The sequence below is a fragment of the Gymnogyps californianus genome, chromosome 16 (genome assembly GCF_018139145.2).
Source record: "Gymnogyps californianus isolate 813 chromosome 16, ASM1813914v2, whole genome shotgun sequence".
NCBI lineage: Eukaryota > Metazoa > Chordata > Aves > Accipitriformes > Cathartidae > Gymnogyps > Gymnogyps californianus.
The window spans coordinates 7002141-7018658 of NC_059486.1; the positions used below are offsets into that span (position 1 = coordinate 7002141).

The window sequence follows — 16518 nt, forward strand, 5'->3', positions numbered from 1 at the left end:
CTTCCTTGTCATTGTTTGGGTCACTATAATCCTAAAATACTACATTTTACAATAGAGTTTTGTGTATGTATGAAAACACACCAGAACAACTGAAAGCTAGTTACTTATCTGTATCTATTACAACTACACACTATTCCTTTCTCTGGACATTTCCATTGCCAGCTCCTATTCTGTTTGTTATCTAGAGAGATTCATCTTATGAGGCGCACAGTACCATATCACAGTGCAGCTCCAAGTTTAGGTCTCCTTTATTAGTGTGAAGTCGCACATAGCCCTTCTTCTTCACGTATTTGTATCTCACAACATCTTCTTCAATAGCAGCTGTATCAAAGCAAAAGACAATAATTAGCTCTCTGGAAGCTTACTCATTGATCTTTAGAAATCATCAGAAAACAAATTGCTAGATTCTACTGTCTGACCTCTTCCCCTGGGGTACTGGGTCTTCAGGGATTGTACTCTGCAATTTATCTATGATAACCTCACATTAATCTCTGTGCAAAACACTTTCCATTATAGAAAACCACTAACTCCTCGAGAGCCAACAATATCATCTATATTTTTAAGTCACAGAAGCATTCAGTATTACAAACTATAATTTTCAAGTAATATCTACCAATCACGAATGTTACTTTGAAACCAAATTATTTCTTGTCAAACTTGGAAGCCAAGCAGGTAGTCATCAGTCAACAACAAATTGCTGACATATGAGGACCTACCCAGTTCTGAAAACAAATGAAGCTGTTACTGGAAACATTATTGAAAAGTCAAACCAAAGGATCAATCTAGGATGTTTCCACTTCCATTTTGTCAAAATGTCCAGTTAGTCAGATATTTTCAACACTCAAAGAGTTACTTGCAAATCACTGTAATCCACCAAGTAAAGGAACTGAACTTGGTAAACGTAGTTTTAGCAATGTATTCAATCTGTGCCTAAGTGTGTGACGTACTTCTAAATTTTAGTGCCAAAAGCCAGACCTTTCTCTTCAACTGGGAATACTAATCACTCAGCTATTTAATCAATATTCAAATTAAATAAATTCTGTACATTTGTGTTTAGGCCGGAGAATGAAAACTTTATTGTACTAAAATGCATTTTTGTGTAACCTTGAAAAACAGTAAATCAAAAGTTATCACCACAAAATTTGCTGTCATTCTAACCAATACCGGGTTAGGCCAAAAAGGTGGCAAAGATTTTATATGCTATTTGAGGAGCGATTATACTTCATTCCTAACTTACATAAGTAGATATCCCATTTTGTGTTCCCTGGGCATAGAAAATACCTGATTAATTTCAGTTCAACATAAGTAACTGCCATTCAAAGCCGAAGCTATTTCATAATTGCTCCATTATTTTCAGAATGAGCTCACTGGAAAGCAAGGATATATCTGCTCAGGGAATACATTTCCACGGCATCAGTACTGACCAATTATTAATGCATTCCTTCAGTCCTCATAAATGTATGTGTGCTAGGGACCACACTTTAAAACTGGAAAGTAAATAAACAGCTTGTAGCTAGGTAGTTCTGGTACCTGCTTCGTGGGTAGTTTCAGGCACCATTGCAGTGGAGGTAAAGGAAGCACTTACTGCTCCAGTGGAATAGTGAGCCTGTTCGCAGAGGAAAAAGCAGGAGAAGACGACATTAGATCTTAGAATTTATCTACTAAAGATACTATAAAGCACTAGAAACACACAAATGTCATCCTTCTGAAGGCAGACTTTCCGCTCTAGCTCCTACAGAAAGAAACAAATGTATGATGCAGTAATAATTCTCTGTTACCCATAACATTTGCTCTGATGAAACTCTAGTTAAGGCTGCCCATGCGCTGAGCTGAAGGGGCTTATTGCTTCCACTACAGTTTAATACATCATTATGCAAAGATTCTGTTATCAGAATTTATTTGTATGTCCACAGGTGGAGATATGAAAGGACTACTGCTGGCAAGACATCTGTAAAATTCTCCAACGTTGCTGAGTAAGTGGAAGGAAAAACCAGTGAACCACAGAGATACTGCGGAGGAAAGCAAACCACCCCCCCTCCCATACACGGCCCTTCTGCGTGCAGAGGCGCTGTCCCATGGTTCCCAATATCTATTTTGAGCTTTGTAATTCTCCTGCAGAAAGGAAATGTGAACATCACACATGGATTTTGTAGTAAATTACAAAGATCTAATAAAGCCGGAGATACATTTAGCAGCTCTGGGGCAATGCCTGCAAAGAATACAGGTCAGGCCAATGCTCTATCCATAAGGTTACACTGTGTCCTATGCAAGTAACAAGTGGCAGATTTAAACTTGGTGTGACTGCCACCAACAGTCACTCGCCGAGGTGATCAGCTCTGGTGCAGGCGTGTTCCGCATTGCAGCAGGGGATCGTGGCATGCAAGGGGGGTTTCCTGAGCCGGGGAAACCCCAGGAGAGCACGGAGACCCACCAGGAGCTGGCACAAGGGAGAGCCGGATCCATCATATTTGAGAAGTCGTGGCAGCCACTATCCATCGTATCTGAGAAGTTGTGGCAGTCTGGGGAAGTTCCCACTGACTGGAAAAGGGGAAACATAACCCCCATTTTTAAAAATGGAAAAAAGGAAGACCCCGGGAACTGCAGGCCAGTCAGTCTCACCTCTGTGCCCGGCAAGGTCATGGAACAGATCCTCCTGGAAACTATGCTAAGGCACACAGTAAATAAGGAGGTGACTGGTGACAGTCAACATGGCTTCAATAAGGGCAAATCGTACCTGACAAATGTGGTGGCCTTTTACGACAGGGTTACAGCGTTGGTGGATAAGGGAAGAGCAACTGACGTCATCTACCGGGACCTGTGCAAAGCATTTGACACTATCCCGCATGACATTCTGGTCTCTAAATTGGAGAGACATGGATTTGACAGATGGACCACTTGGTGGATAAGGAATTGGCTGGGTGGTCGCACTCAAAGAGTTGCAGTCAACGGCTCAATGTCTGAGTGGAGACCAGTGACGAGTGGTGTTCCTCAGGGGTCAGTACTGGGACCGGTGCTGTTTAACATCTTTGTTGGCAACATGGACAGTGGGATTGAGTGCACCCTCAGCAAGTTTGCCAACACCAAGCTGTGTGGTGCGGTAAACACGCTGGAGGGAAGGGATGCCATCCAGAGGGACCTTGACAGGCTTGAGAGGTGGGCCCCTGCGAACCTCATGAAGTTCAACAAGGCCAAGTGCAAGGTCCTGCACATGGGTCAGGGCAATCCCAAGCACAAATACAGGCTGGGTGGAGAATAGATTGAGAGCAGCCCTGAGGAGAAGGACTTGGGGGTGTTGGTTGACGAGAAGCTCAACATGACCCAGCAATGGGTGTTTGCAGCCCAGAAAGCCAACCATATCCTGGGCTGCATCAAAAGAAGCGTGACCAGCAGGTCAAGGGAGGTGATTCTGCCCCTCCACTCTGCTCTCGTGAGACCCCACCCGGAGTACTGCCTTCAGCTCTGGGGCCCCCAACATCAGAAGGACATGGACCTGTTGGAGCGAGTCCAGAGGAGGGCCACAAAGACGATCAGAGGGCTGGTGCACCTCTCCTATGAGGACAGGCTGAGAGAGTTGGGGTCGTTCAGCCTGGAGAAGAGAAGGCTCCGGGAAGACCTTATAGCAGCCTTCCAGTGCCTAAAGGGGGCCTACAAGAAAGCCGGAGAGGGACTTTTTACAAGGGCATGCAGTGATAGGACAAGGGGTAACGGCTTTAAACTGAAAGAGGGTAGATTTAGATTAGCTGTAAGGAAGAAGTTCTTCACTGTGAGGGTGGTGAGGCACTGTAGCAGGTTGCCCAGAGAGGTTGTGGAAGCCCCCTCCCTGGAAGTGTTCAAGGCCAGGCTGGATGGGGCTTTGAGCAACCTGGTCTAGTGGAAGGTATCCCTGCCCATGGCCGGGGGGTTGGAACTAGATGATCTTTAAGGTCCCTTCCAACCCAAACCATTCTATGATTCTATGATTTATAGTTATGCCCATCCACATCATTAGCTGACAATCTGACTCTCCAACATGTGTAGAGCTCATCATTGTCTCTCACCTCTTTTTTTTCCTCCCTACATCTTTTGTTTTCTTATAACACTATGATGCCCTGAAAAAGGGGCAAATGTGATCCTACTCCTTGGTCACATACACTCCCTAATCTGTCACTAAGCCTCTTCATTAAAAGCCATATACTGCATTGCTATTCATTTTCGTGTAAGTGTAATCAAAGCACGAAGACACATACATCCCAGAATCATTAAAGGAAAGAAGAACACTCTGTCTTGCCCATTTCAAACAGCCTTTGATGTAGGAAATCTAGATACAGATGAATTGTTTCTCTTGACAACCATGAACACACAGTAACATGCACCTGGAAGAACATCCTTTAAAATATTCCACTAAAAATCCTGCATTCCAGTGGAAAAAAATGGGAGAAGCAGCTGTGGATGATTTATGTATTTGCCCACACTAGAAATGATTCACTTGCATTGCCCTTAAGGTGTGTTCTCTCTGCCAATAACTGCAGGAAGCAATGATAAACAAATTCAAAGCAAGAGATTACAATCTGGGAAAAAAGGTTCTGCCAACATATACATCATAACCACATCATAAAGATTCTTCCTTCTTATTGTGCTCCATTTCTAAAATGTTTAGGTTCATTTACAATGATTTAACAAAGAGAAACTCACTGACACATACAATATATTTCTAAGGAATCCCAATATGATTCTCATATTCTCATCTATGACAAATTTCCATGTAACAGAAAACAGGAGTAGTGTCTGTTTATACTGCAATATGGCCTCTAAGCTGAAAACATCTATTACCATTCTTGAAGAAGTCAATCAGTGCCAAACTACAAATTAAGTCAACTTACTGCATTCAGCTTATCCACTTTCTTCTTTTCAGGAGCCTTCATAGTAGCTGCTAGAATATCATCGCCTTTGAATTCCTTATAAAGCTCCAGTAAAGTCTCTCGGGTCTCTGTATTTGTATTTTTCAAATAGTAAGATGGATCTAATTTTGCTTTTTCTTCATCTAGATAGGACAAAGTTAAATCATTCATAGTTAAAAGAAAAATTCTATTTTGTTCTCCTTCAGTTTATTACATATCTAGTTATACAAAAATCTTCCAGATATTATTTCTACTTTTTTTTAAATAAAAAGGTCTAGTAACTATATTTATTCCTGCAGAAACAGTAACAAATACCAATGCCTAACAGTAACGACAGTGTAACTTGAAATATAGCACAATAAATGCCAATATGATGAAGTATAACAAAAGAAAAAAACGACTTCAAATCAACTACTGCAAAAATTCCTTTGAAACCGCTAGAAACTATCTAAGTTCATGCAAGTCTCGTAAAATTTTTATAGAACAATAACGACAAGATAGTTTGGTACAATATAAACTTCTGTCCTTTGTCTCCTCACTGAATGGCCAGGCCTATGATGCAAAAATCCCAAGATCAGATCTTTAATGTGATACCAGGGGTAGGAAGCTGGAGGACTGGACTGTAGAATTTGATTTTTGTTTTTTTAAATTAATTTTTTTATTTTTACAAGTTTCACTTGTTCTCTGTCTTGGTATGCCTACTATTTCCTGGATATTAAATACTCCATCTCTGAGATAATATCCACTTATTTTTAGCGGGTAAATAGAGATGCTTGCTTGCAGAATTAGTAGCTTTAAAAAAAAAAAACAAACAAAACCCAACAAAAAAGAGATGAGCATAATAAGACCCAGAAAAACACACCATGCTTAGAATCAGCAATTAGACCTCATCAGAAACAGTTCTAAAGGAAACCACAAGGGCAAAGGAGAGAATTTTTTTCTTTCAGCAATTTAATATTAGCAGATATTGCTAAGCATTTAGCTATCAAAAAATCACAAAAGAATTGAGAAGCAAATTTCTTAGATATCTGGAAAGAAAAAAAAGGCATTTTACTTTTTATTATTAAAATAATTTTGGGACTATTTTAGAAACATCTATATCAACCTTTAACTTGGAAGATGTCCATTATTATCCAGACAGAAGGATGGGCAATACATTGTTGATACACATGAAATAGAGCCTAGCAGACAGGTCTGAGATGATGTAGGTTTCCTTGTCTTGGTTCTGGTACAACGCTAATGGACCTTTTGGCAAATTATTTTTCCTCCTCTTCTCACTTCTCTTTCATCTACCTACTCTTAAAGGATATGGAAAGCTTTCCGTGTTTGCACAGCACTCAATAGAGACAGTTAATGATTTCTCAAAGAATCATGTCTTTGTTTCAAAATTTGTTAACACCTTTTGATGTGAAAGGGACAGTTTCAACAAGTTATTCATGTTTCCAAGAAGCTTTCAAAGTTACCACTAGCCACTGAGGGATGTCTATCCAGAAAACAGTGTCAATTCCATAACGTCGTCTTTAGAATTTGCATATTTGGGTTGGTGTTTTCTCAGCCTACCTTCAATTCATCCTTACCTGGATCAATTACTTTTATGTTGTTCTTAACATGAAAGAAGTTCGAGACATTGAACTTATCCAGGTTTGTTGGATCCTGAAAATAATAATTAAAAAACCAAATATCAGAGAGCTTGGTAGGCACCCATTCCATGCAACAGACTAGTTTGAAGGGCAGACACCACCATAATAAACGAATAGGGAGAGACAGAATAACTTCCATACTCCTCAAACCACAGAAAGATGAAAAAAATATAAAGCAATCAATCCTAACCGACATCAGCAGTGAGCCTGTTCACAGTAGGCTCCTTAGGGATCTGGAATTTAGTTCTAAACATAATATTACACATATTTTGCCTACAGAAGTTACTAACAGAACTAAGCTGAGTCTACCCTATCCTAGTGAGAAGAAAGAACGAGGAGCTGCAATCTCCTGATTCTTTCTTTCATTCTGTGGTTTCGTCTAATATCTATGCAAATTCACATTAGCTATCTCCTTCTATTTATAACAGTGTGCCTGATTCGCACATGCTCTGTGAACTTTTGTAATGCATTTCAAAATACAAATAAACCTCAGGGCAAGCCTTCGCAGTCAGAACTGGTTTGATTGGTTTCTTTTTTACTAGTGAAATCTGTGCTTATAGAATTACATTTAAAAATAAAAAATAATAATTAAAAAGGCAACAAAAAGTGGTATTATGAAAACTCTATTGGGTGACCCCTCAAGAAAAACAGCAAAACTACACAGTCCATTAACTGTGAGTCTTTATACTATCTCTAGGCAACTTTCTGCATAACTTCGACCTTTTGTTAGAGCGAGTGAGACAAGGAATGCCTACTGGTGATCTAGGTTACATTATACTATTATTAAACAGTCCTTAATCCTCTTCTTACAATGACTTCAAGGTTTCTTACAATGACTTCTTACATTCTTACAATGACTCAAGCTCCTCTGCAGCACAGAAAGGTCAAAACATCAGCCCAGGACACCCAGTCATTTCTAGAAATTCTATCTTACAGAAAACAATTCAAAACCTAAAATACCAAAATATCTTAATAATATGCAATAGTTTCAAGTTCAGGATAAAAATAATGCAACATATTATGCAAAGAACTATGCAACTGACATGAATAGTATTATCCCAAATAAATTTAACAAAGCTTCTCAGACCACCACTGTTGGTAAGAAGTTCTGACAATTCCATCTCTGCTAAAAGTAACGATTAATACAAGCAGAGCTGGTAGCTCCATCACTTATTAAATGATCTAATTATGCCTTTTATTCATCCCTGAAATGGTATGCTTTCACCAGAGAGTGCATTTTTAGTTTTACTGCTGGTAGTAAAACCAAAACACATTTATGAAATCAAACTGTGTGATTCTGCACCCTAATGATGACCTCCTGGCTTTCTGCTGTCCCCTTTCCCAACCACTATATAATCATTTTCTATTGTTTCCTGCCCCACTATACCCCTCCGACAGATCTTCATCAAGACATGGACTGCCAAAAACCCCAGATATTTCATCTTTAAGATCTTGCACTAGAAACAGATAATCAATCTTTAAATAAAACTACTAAGGAATAGGAAATTTGGACCAGTTTTTTAACCATTTTTGTATCCTCTGACACCGGCACTCAGGTGTATTTATTATTTATTACCTCGCATACATATTTATGTATGAATAGAGATAATTGCTCTCTGACAGTCAACAAGATGCATGGAGAAAGTCTGGAGAAAGGGCTCAGTGTGTTTCCAGAAGACACAGGTTGCCTCCTTCCAAATACCCTTCAGTAATCATGAGCTGCAGCTTTCCCAGACAGAAATCATCACCTTGCACATAAATGTACCACCTCAAAAGGTGAAGGAAGTAAGACTCCTTACCTTTCCAGGAAAGGAAGAAAAATAATCTGTGTATTAATATTAATAGAGACAAATGGATTTACAGCAATCCACGTCTGCTGTTCATGGCAAAGCTGAAGGGCCAGACTGACTCCTGAAACCGACTTTTCATGGACAGGAGGGAGGGCAGGAGACAGCAGTAAAGATGAACCAGAAAACACCTTCACTATATTCCTCTAAATAAAGCTTCTTGATATACTGATTTATTGATTGTTTAAAAATAAATAAAAGGACATCACAACTGCGAGTGTCTTATGAAACCAAGTGTTTTGTGCACAGGGTACCATGAATCAGATTAGTTCAAACTGTATCACAGCCACAGTTCATTCAAACGTTTACCTGGCTTAACCAGCCTAATTGCAGGTGTTGAGCAACACCAGCAAAAATGTTTACAGTCTCCTTCCCTGCAAGGGATTTCTCAGGGCTCTCCAAACTGCTGCTAACCTCCCCACAGGCAACACATCCATTATGGTATGAAGGACAGCAGAGGCCACAGGGAAGCTCCCTCTCCTTGCAGACCACAGCCATCCATCTGCTTTCTGAGAGACCCGAGACAACCCCAAACCCCAGAACTGAGACCAAGGTCCTCTGCACAAGGTCCTTCATCGCATTCAGGTGGGCCATTTGTTCAAATGGAAACCTCGACAAAGGTTTGATTTACAGCGTTGTCCCTTGTGTTCCTGATTCTGCAAAGCAGGAGTCTCACCACACATCGAGAAGGCAGACAACCCATGCGCCTACTCCAAAACCAGTTTCCCTCTGACAGTGGAAAAAAACCTCAAAAATGGTTCCTCAAGTTGAAACTTGAGTGTCATTTACACAGGACACCTAGGACAAGCAGCTGACATATTGATTCCTCCTTCTAAAATACAGCATCATGATACACTAGGAGAAGTTTGATTAGAATTAGTTTGATTAGAATTAGACAAACGCGCATACTAAGTGTGACAGTACTGCAGTGAATATTAAGTTAAACACAAGACACCATTTGCTTCTACCATCCCCAAGAGCAGAAACACATCTGACCAGTCCAACCTGTGCTGCAGAAGACACAAACCATTTCCTTACTGATGGTACTGAGTCCTACAACACAAGATATACATTTTTTAAAGGTAGGTCTATAAATTTTAAAAGTGCACACAGTCTTTAGACATATCACTTCAGGAAGGAAACTGTCTAAACACTAATAACTAGCCCGCCAAGTTCCTCTCATTGCATCCATGACAGTTACTGGGCACAGAATCAGAGCAGTCCGACCAAGACACCACAAGGACAGGCAGACGGACGTACCTGCATAGTCAAAGCCTTGACTTCTAATGAATTAATGGCCTCTCCAGGTCAGAGAAAGGCTGGACTAACAGGGATGCTCCCAATCCTGTTAAGATTAAGGCCTAGAGCCCAAAGACCTAAAGAAATAAGTTCTGTGTAAGTGCACAGAAACCAGAAAGGAAGATGAACCATGAAGAGTAAATTGGTCTACTTTTGTTTGTCTTAGCATGTTTAAAAATATGTATTCAAATTACCATGGGTAGCAGTCTCAGGGTTTTTCTTATTAAGGTTACAAACCATAAACTTTACTTTAGCAAATTACTAGCACAGATACAGACTTCAAAGGGTTGCTAACTATCATGACTATTAAAAATCTCATATTTGATGTTTTCCTGAAAGCTGAGCTCTGAAAACAATTTATCTCAAGTTTTATTCCACTTGTTTTTTTCCTATCATTTTCCGGTTTCACCTACTTAGGGAAACAGCTTAAACTCCATTAATCTTAAGCACCATACATACAACCCCCCAAAAAAGCAGGTTAAAACCAGCACAGTTTTAGACCATGTGATTTCTTTGAGGCCTGATTCCTCTCTTACCATTTGGTCAGCCGTGCTGGATCCCTAATTATCTTTAGGACTGTTACCTTCATACGCTGACCACATCCCAACGTGTCACTTCTTTACCAGCCACTCTGCACATGCATTGGTGCAGGATTCACCCTCAAAGAGCCCTCACCCACAACCGAGAGCAAATCTGCTCTGACCTTCTGTCACACAAAGAGCAAACGAGAAATAGCTGAGGAATGAAGTATCAATTAACAGTGTGCAGCTCAGCTACCTCCAACTTAGCTCATTAGTTATGCTTCCTGCCATAAATGCCAACGGTGTTTAACAGCTTGTCGGGAACCATGTCTTGTCCACAGCTGATTAGGTTATACAGAAACAATAAAATTGACATAAGGAAGCACATAAAAGTATGAGCCTTTTTTTTCCTTTAACGGCAGTAAACCTGTTTGCATTCTACCCAGACTTTGTTTTTTGTCTATTTATTTCTCCCAGGAACCCCCCTCCATTTCTGTGGTGCAAAGCAGACGCATTTGTTAGCGTGCATCTATCAGGGAAGGCTCTCAGCAGGCTGCCATCAGAGGACTGTGCCTATTACCACTGGGTTTATTGCAATTCTTCCAGCACAGAAGAACAGACCACCTCTGCCTCTGCTTTACCTGCAAGCACTGCTGTTGAGCAGAGCCACACTTCTCGCTAACTCCCCTCCCCTGCCGGCACACAGCTCAGCAATAGCTTCCAAGAGTTTCCAGAGCAGGAATAATTTCTGCTGTATCTTCACAAATTTGAGAGCTGTGGTTTCTGGTTTGTGAACAGAGACACAGTAGAGGATGAAGACTTGACAGGGGGCTAAAGGGGAAATTGTTCTTGGTTCCTCTGAACACTTCCTACCAAATGGGATGTGAAAGCAGGGTATTGCAGCATTCTTACTTTGCGCTCCTCAGGACCAAGTCCACAGGACTGTCAGAGCCCACCACCGTGTCCAGCAAAGCACTACCTGACCCTGTTCCTCTCTGTGCATCTTGAGCTGGGGCAGGTGCTTGCTTCAGCCTGCCCACTCTTATACAAGGGAATCCAGATTATACTTATTTATGTGCTTGCTATTAAGTTCCACATCATTACACAAAGAATAATTTGCAAAATATATGATTGAAACACACACAGAATTTACAGTAACACTAATTAATAATTTCTACCAGACTGTTGACTCGATTTTGTCACAAAGATTAAATGGTGGACAGCAGACCTTGAGCTCTAACACTGAATTACACCCCCAAAAAAATGTACTTGGAAGAGAACTTCAAATTAGGTTAAACATTTAGACTGAAAACTAGCTGAAAACCTGTAAAACATAGGACTGAAAGAATCATCTAGTTCTGAATCGCAGTCTAACGCAATCTTACTATGTCAAAACTCTTTCAAAGCTATACTGAATCCTACCTTTAAAACAATTGCAAAGTGAAATGATGAACAGCAATGTACGAGAATGGGAAGCAGAAAAGAGAGGTAAGAACACTGCAAATAAGTTTCAACAATACCAGCCTTCCTATCACAGATACCCTGTCCCCACAGATCTCTAAGTGCTTTACATCATACCTTACCCATTAAGTATAACTAATAAATCTTGAAGTATTTGAGCTGTCTGTCAGCTGTTAACACATTCATGACATTTGCAAGGGATGCTAAGTTAGGCTGAGCTGGTCATCTTTCAAGGTAAAAGAATACAAGTGGGTTTAGAGTTATGAGAAACACAGACAAAATACAACAGCAATATTCCATTTAGAAGAGATACGAACCAGTACAGTTGAGAGAAAAATTATCTGAAATAAACTGTAAGGAGAGAGAAACTTGGAAAAAAGTAACACCTGCACTGCAGAAGATGGAAAGGCTGACTTGAGTTTGTGGCAAGATCACATAGCTAAGAAAAGGAAATTTCAACTTGAGGGTAAAGAGCTACCATCTAAAAAATCCAGTCATACTAAGACTGTTGGTGTCTAGGAAGGGTTTCATATGGAATAATGTCACGTGTATTCCTGTCATTATCAGCAAGATATTAAACCAGAACCCATGACATCTTTTGCCTGAATAACTACATTCCAGTTTTGGTAATGTATCTTGCACACCAGGATATGGTATTATTCTTTACCTCCTGCCCTGAGGGGCTGGATAATATCGCCATATGTTGATGAAAAACTGCCATGCTCTACCCCAGGACATTTGCATTTCAACAGGGAAAAAAGCAATTTCTGTATATGCAAGTGCAGGAGGTACTGTGGATTCCTTTACAAGGAGAAGCACATCATAGAGCTAAGATAGTGTTATTATAACAACTAAAGTTGTGATTTTGCTTTTTTTAGTTCCAGATCCAAAATAATTTGTCCTTTTTAACAAGTAAACTTAATAGCAATAGGACACAAATAACTATCACTAAAATCAAAGCGACCAGCTGAGATGGTACTTACCAGAAAAGATAACAGGGATGGATTATGATTAGTGTTTGAATAATGTTTAGCACTGAGAACAAAACAAAGAATTTTATGCAATTCTCTCTCTTCTGGAAAGAGCAAATTTTTTTTGTTTTGTTTTTAATTATATACATTACGAGAGAGAGGTCAAGTTTGGGGTCAACTGCTATTCTGGTAAAAGAACATCCCTAGCAGCTGTAGGATTGCCCTTTATGTATCAATAAGGAAAACTGTGATCATACAAATAATCTGTAAACATATATTATTCAAATTTTCCATTTATCATGTTGTATTTCACAACCAAACACAGATACCCCATCTGCTTCCTAGGACATTCAGAGTCAGCCTCTGGAAGCACTATTTTCTATTGATAAACGCAGCTATTACAGACAGTCCTATTCAGCTGTTATTTGCAAAGCAAAGAATGTTTTTTATAGCAACTTCCTTTATATCTACCTTTTTGCCAAACAGCAGGATCAGTGTTACCAACTCACTCTCAATTCCAGCTCTCTCAGATACCACAGTACTCAATTTACACAGGGGAATGGGAAAACAACAAAGTGATAAATTTCAACATAGAACTGAAAGGTTTTTAAGAGAAGTGGGATTTGGGATAGAGCTCTAGAGCCACAAACTGAAACACAACAGATTGCAGTCATGAACTCTGGCTAAGAAACAAAGCCACAGGTGGTAGAGCTTGGCAGTGTGAAGCCCCCACGCTGCCTGCCGTGTTGTCAACAAGAGCGCTTGTAGAGGAGACATTAGTCTGTCTTTCAACAATTTACATGAAGAAAATACTATGAGAAAATAACAACAGATTCCTACACCACATATACATAAGCAATTTTAATACCCAGGCTAGTCATACCACTGTAGGTTGCATTCTGGTCTCAAGAAAGCAATTCAGAGTAGGGCAGCATTTGAATAGGAAAAAATCAAGGTATACTTGCAAGTTTGCAGTGGATGTTGTGCAGTGTATTAAATGGCTCTTACTTCTCATTCAACATCTCAAAGCCATTTTAGCCTGTTTGTTGAAAATCCTTTTTTTAAAAAAATATTTAAAAACTAATTGGGTGGAGGGTCAAATTTTAGCTGGTTAACAGCATTCAGATGGTCAAAATCTCTTCCAGTCCAATCCCAAGATGGCTGTATCTTTGCTATTTCTAAACTTATTTGAGAAGAGTATACCACAAGATTGTAAACTACAGAAGTTAACACCAATCCATAACGAGTTGTTTAGTTAAGAGGAACAAATCTACTCACGCATTACAAATGTCATCCTAAACGGACATGAGAGAGGTACAGGCAATGTATGGCTGTGACCTCCATGTAGCTGGCAGGATGACTGGACCAGTGACTGGACAACTATCATAATCTACTTAGTTTCTGTTAATGGACATATTCCTCCAAGCAAGATAGAAACCCAACATGTCAAGAACAGAATGAAGATGAAAAATATTGATAAAAATCCACATAGGGAACATCTAAATTGCTAGCTATTGCATTTTGAGATTTAGAGGACTATAGCATCTGTTTGCTTTTATGAAAATCAAAGCTAGGCGTGTAAGAGGAACACACTCTTTATACATACATGCAATTCCAAACCTACAAACCGTACCAAAATATTTTTAAATGACTGCACATTTCAATTATTTGTTCAAAATAATTTGGTTTTCCATAGTGATGCACAGAAACATTTTTAGTCACTCATGTTGTCTTTTTTTACCGTTCCAAATCCATTAGCAACCATGCAGTTACATTCAAATAACATTCTGTTGGGAGCTTTCAATCTGAAAAAGCTACGTTTTTTGCTTCCATTGGATTAAAAACATTTTACTTTGTTGCATTAGCTTGAACAGCCACAAGCCCAAAGGAATAGAGGAAAAATATTTATAAACATGCTGTTCAGCACTGTGGAGTAGGGAAGAAGGGATACATTTCATTTAAATTTAGACATAAATGAAAAATATTTTTCTATTCAAATTAGACTGTGTTAGTCTTGGTTAGTGGCAATTAACTGTTCATGAGATGCATACTAACTCATGACTCCAATAATAATGATCCTTGAATCTTTTTTCCCCTATTTTGAAATCATGCAAGCTTAAAAATGGCTACTTTTAAACAAAAGTTTTAGATCTTTTGATACTAAATTTCAACTGTAAATAACTATCTTTTACACTCTGAAATTTAAAATGTTGTTTTAATTTAGGTTTTAATTCTGTTAAAATCAGTAAAAGACCAACATTGGTATCTATTCAGAAGAAAACCATTCTAAGCAAGCACCTAAAGAAAATCCTCTGGTTTGCTGCTTATTTTACTCTACATTTAGAAAAACATTCTATAAAAAATGCTTTTCTGAAGCTTTGACTCTTTTAGACATCTTCAAAAGAGTAAGATGGACAACCAACTTCAGTCTTAATGTAACATGTTGACTTCCTAAAAGTTTATATACTTTACATTCTAAAACATGTTTCTTTTGATAACGTAGACCACATACTGTTGGCTGTCTACAGCTGAAGATTATTCTGGACATACCTTTACCTTTCTTCTACCCAGTCTTTTCCCAATGCTCTTCTGTTAAGTCTCACAACAAATTGGAGGTGTCACAGAAATTTTTCAGGTAAGATTAAAAGAAAAAAAACAAAATCTTACGTGTATTTTCATATCTAAAACTTACAATTATGCACAAGATCTTATATTCAGTTGGATACAATGAAATAGTGAGCAACCGCAAATACATTTGTCAAAACTCACATTTTTACATGGCATCCTTGACTTTTTCTGGGCACCTTTTTTTTTTCTCCTTCAATTTACAAAGTTGAACAATCTGCTTATCTACAAGGTACACAATAACCACTCTAGAGATTTATCAAGCTCTAAGTTATATGGCACCTTTGCGGCTCATCTGGATAACCAAGAAAATACAGGAGTTCCCCTTCTACCCTTCTCCAAGACACACACACAGACAATGTTTCTCTGTTCAATTATTCTAGATTCCTGCTATAACAGTGTACATAGCAACATTTCATCCTCTACAAAAAAGCTTTATGGTAAGACATGTAACAGAGAGAAAAGTTTACCTGCAGTGTTACAATGTCTTGCCGAGTGAAGGGCTCATCTGTCAAAAGATCCTTGTAGCTCTTTGGTTTTATGTTCAGCTGCTCAACTGCCTAACAGCCAGGCAAAAGACATAGATATTAAAAATTGGATTCTAATGTGTAAATATTACAAGTAAATATGTGATACCAATAAAACCTTAAAGTACAAATGATAAAGAAAACAATTTCACCCTTCATTCTCAACTGGCAGCTGCAATATTTCATTGTGCGCTTTAACAGATGAGAAGCTTTTGTCTTTCATCCCTACAAAACTTGACAGTTTTGTGTGGTTTGGTTTTTTTTTTAAAAAAAGAACCTTGCAGTCTCCATTCCATAGTTATGCATATCAGTTTAACCAAATTAATCATAAAAGTACTGCCAAAATAAAAAAATCTTGCTTGCAGTTTTCTAAGTTAAGTATTTTACAGATGGTATAAGACAGGCAGCTTTAACAAGGCGTCTGTATCTCCCCCACAGTCAGCACCCCTCGGGGAGACACGCATGTCCCAGGCCAGCTCGTACAACAGCAGAGTTGCATTAGCCCCTCACACTGTCCACCCTGACTGCTGCATCTAGCCTGCAGCAACACTTCTGTTCACTTGAGAAAATTAAATGATGCTCAACAAAGCAGCGTGTTATTTCGTAGTGAGAATCAATGTGGAATAAATGCTTTGTCGTTACGAACAAACACATCATACAGAGAGACAACTATGGGGGTCTACCTGCAAAAAACCTGAATCTGTCTTATTCACCCACATCCTCTATTCTACTCAGATGAAAGTGATAGTA

General features: G+C 39.1%; 1 protein-coding gene across 2 annotated transcripts in view; it reads right to left on the reverse strand.

The window, feature by feature from the left end:
• PPIL2 (peptidylprolyl isomerase like 2) overlaps window positions 1-16518 on the reverse strand; it is a 75745-nt gene that overhangs the window by 39859 nt on the left and 19368 nt on the right. The window contains exons 8-13 of one of the 2 annotated variants that reach the window (XM_050906840.1): window positions 15712-15801; window positions 15167-15205; window positions 6455-6530; window positions 4860-5020; window positions 1531-1606; window positions 215-321 (exon numbers count right to left, since the gene is read on the reverse strand). In XM_050906840.1, the coding sequence (XP_050762797.1) occupies window positions 215-321; window positions 1531-1606; window positions 4860-5020; window positions 6455-6530; window positions 15167-15205; window positions 15712-15801 (549 nt within the window). The remainder of the gene's footprint in view (window positions 1-214; window positions 322-1530; window positions 1607-4859; window positions 5021-6454; window positions 6531-15166; window positions 15206-15711; window positions 15802-16518) is intronic. The other variant, XM_050906841.1, reaches the window with a different exon arrangement.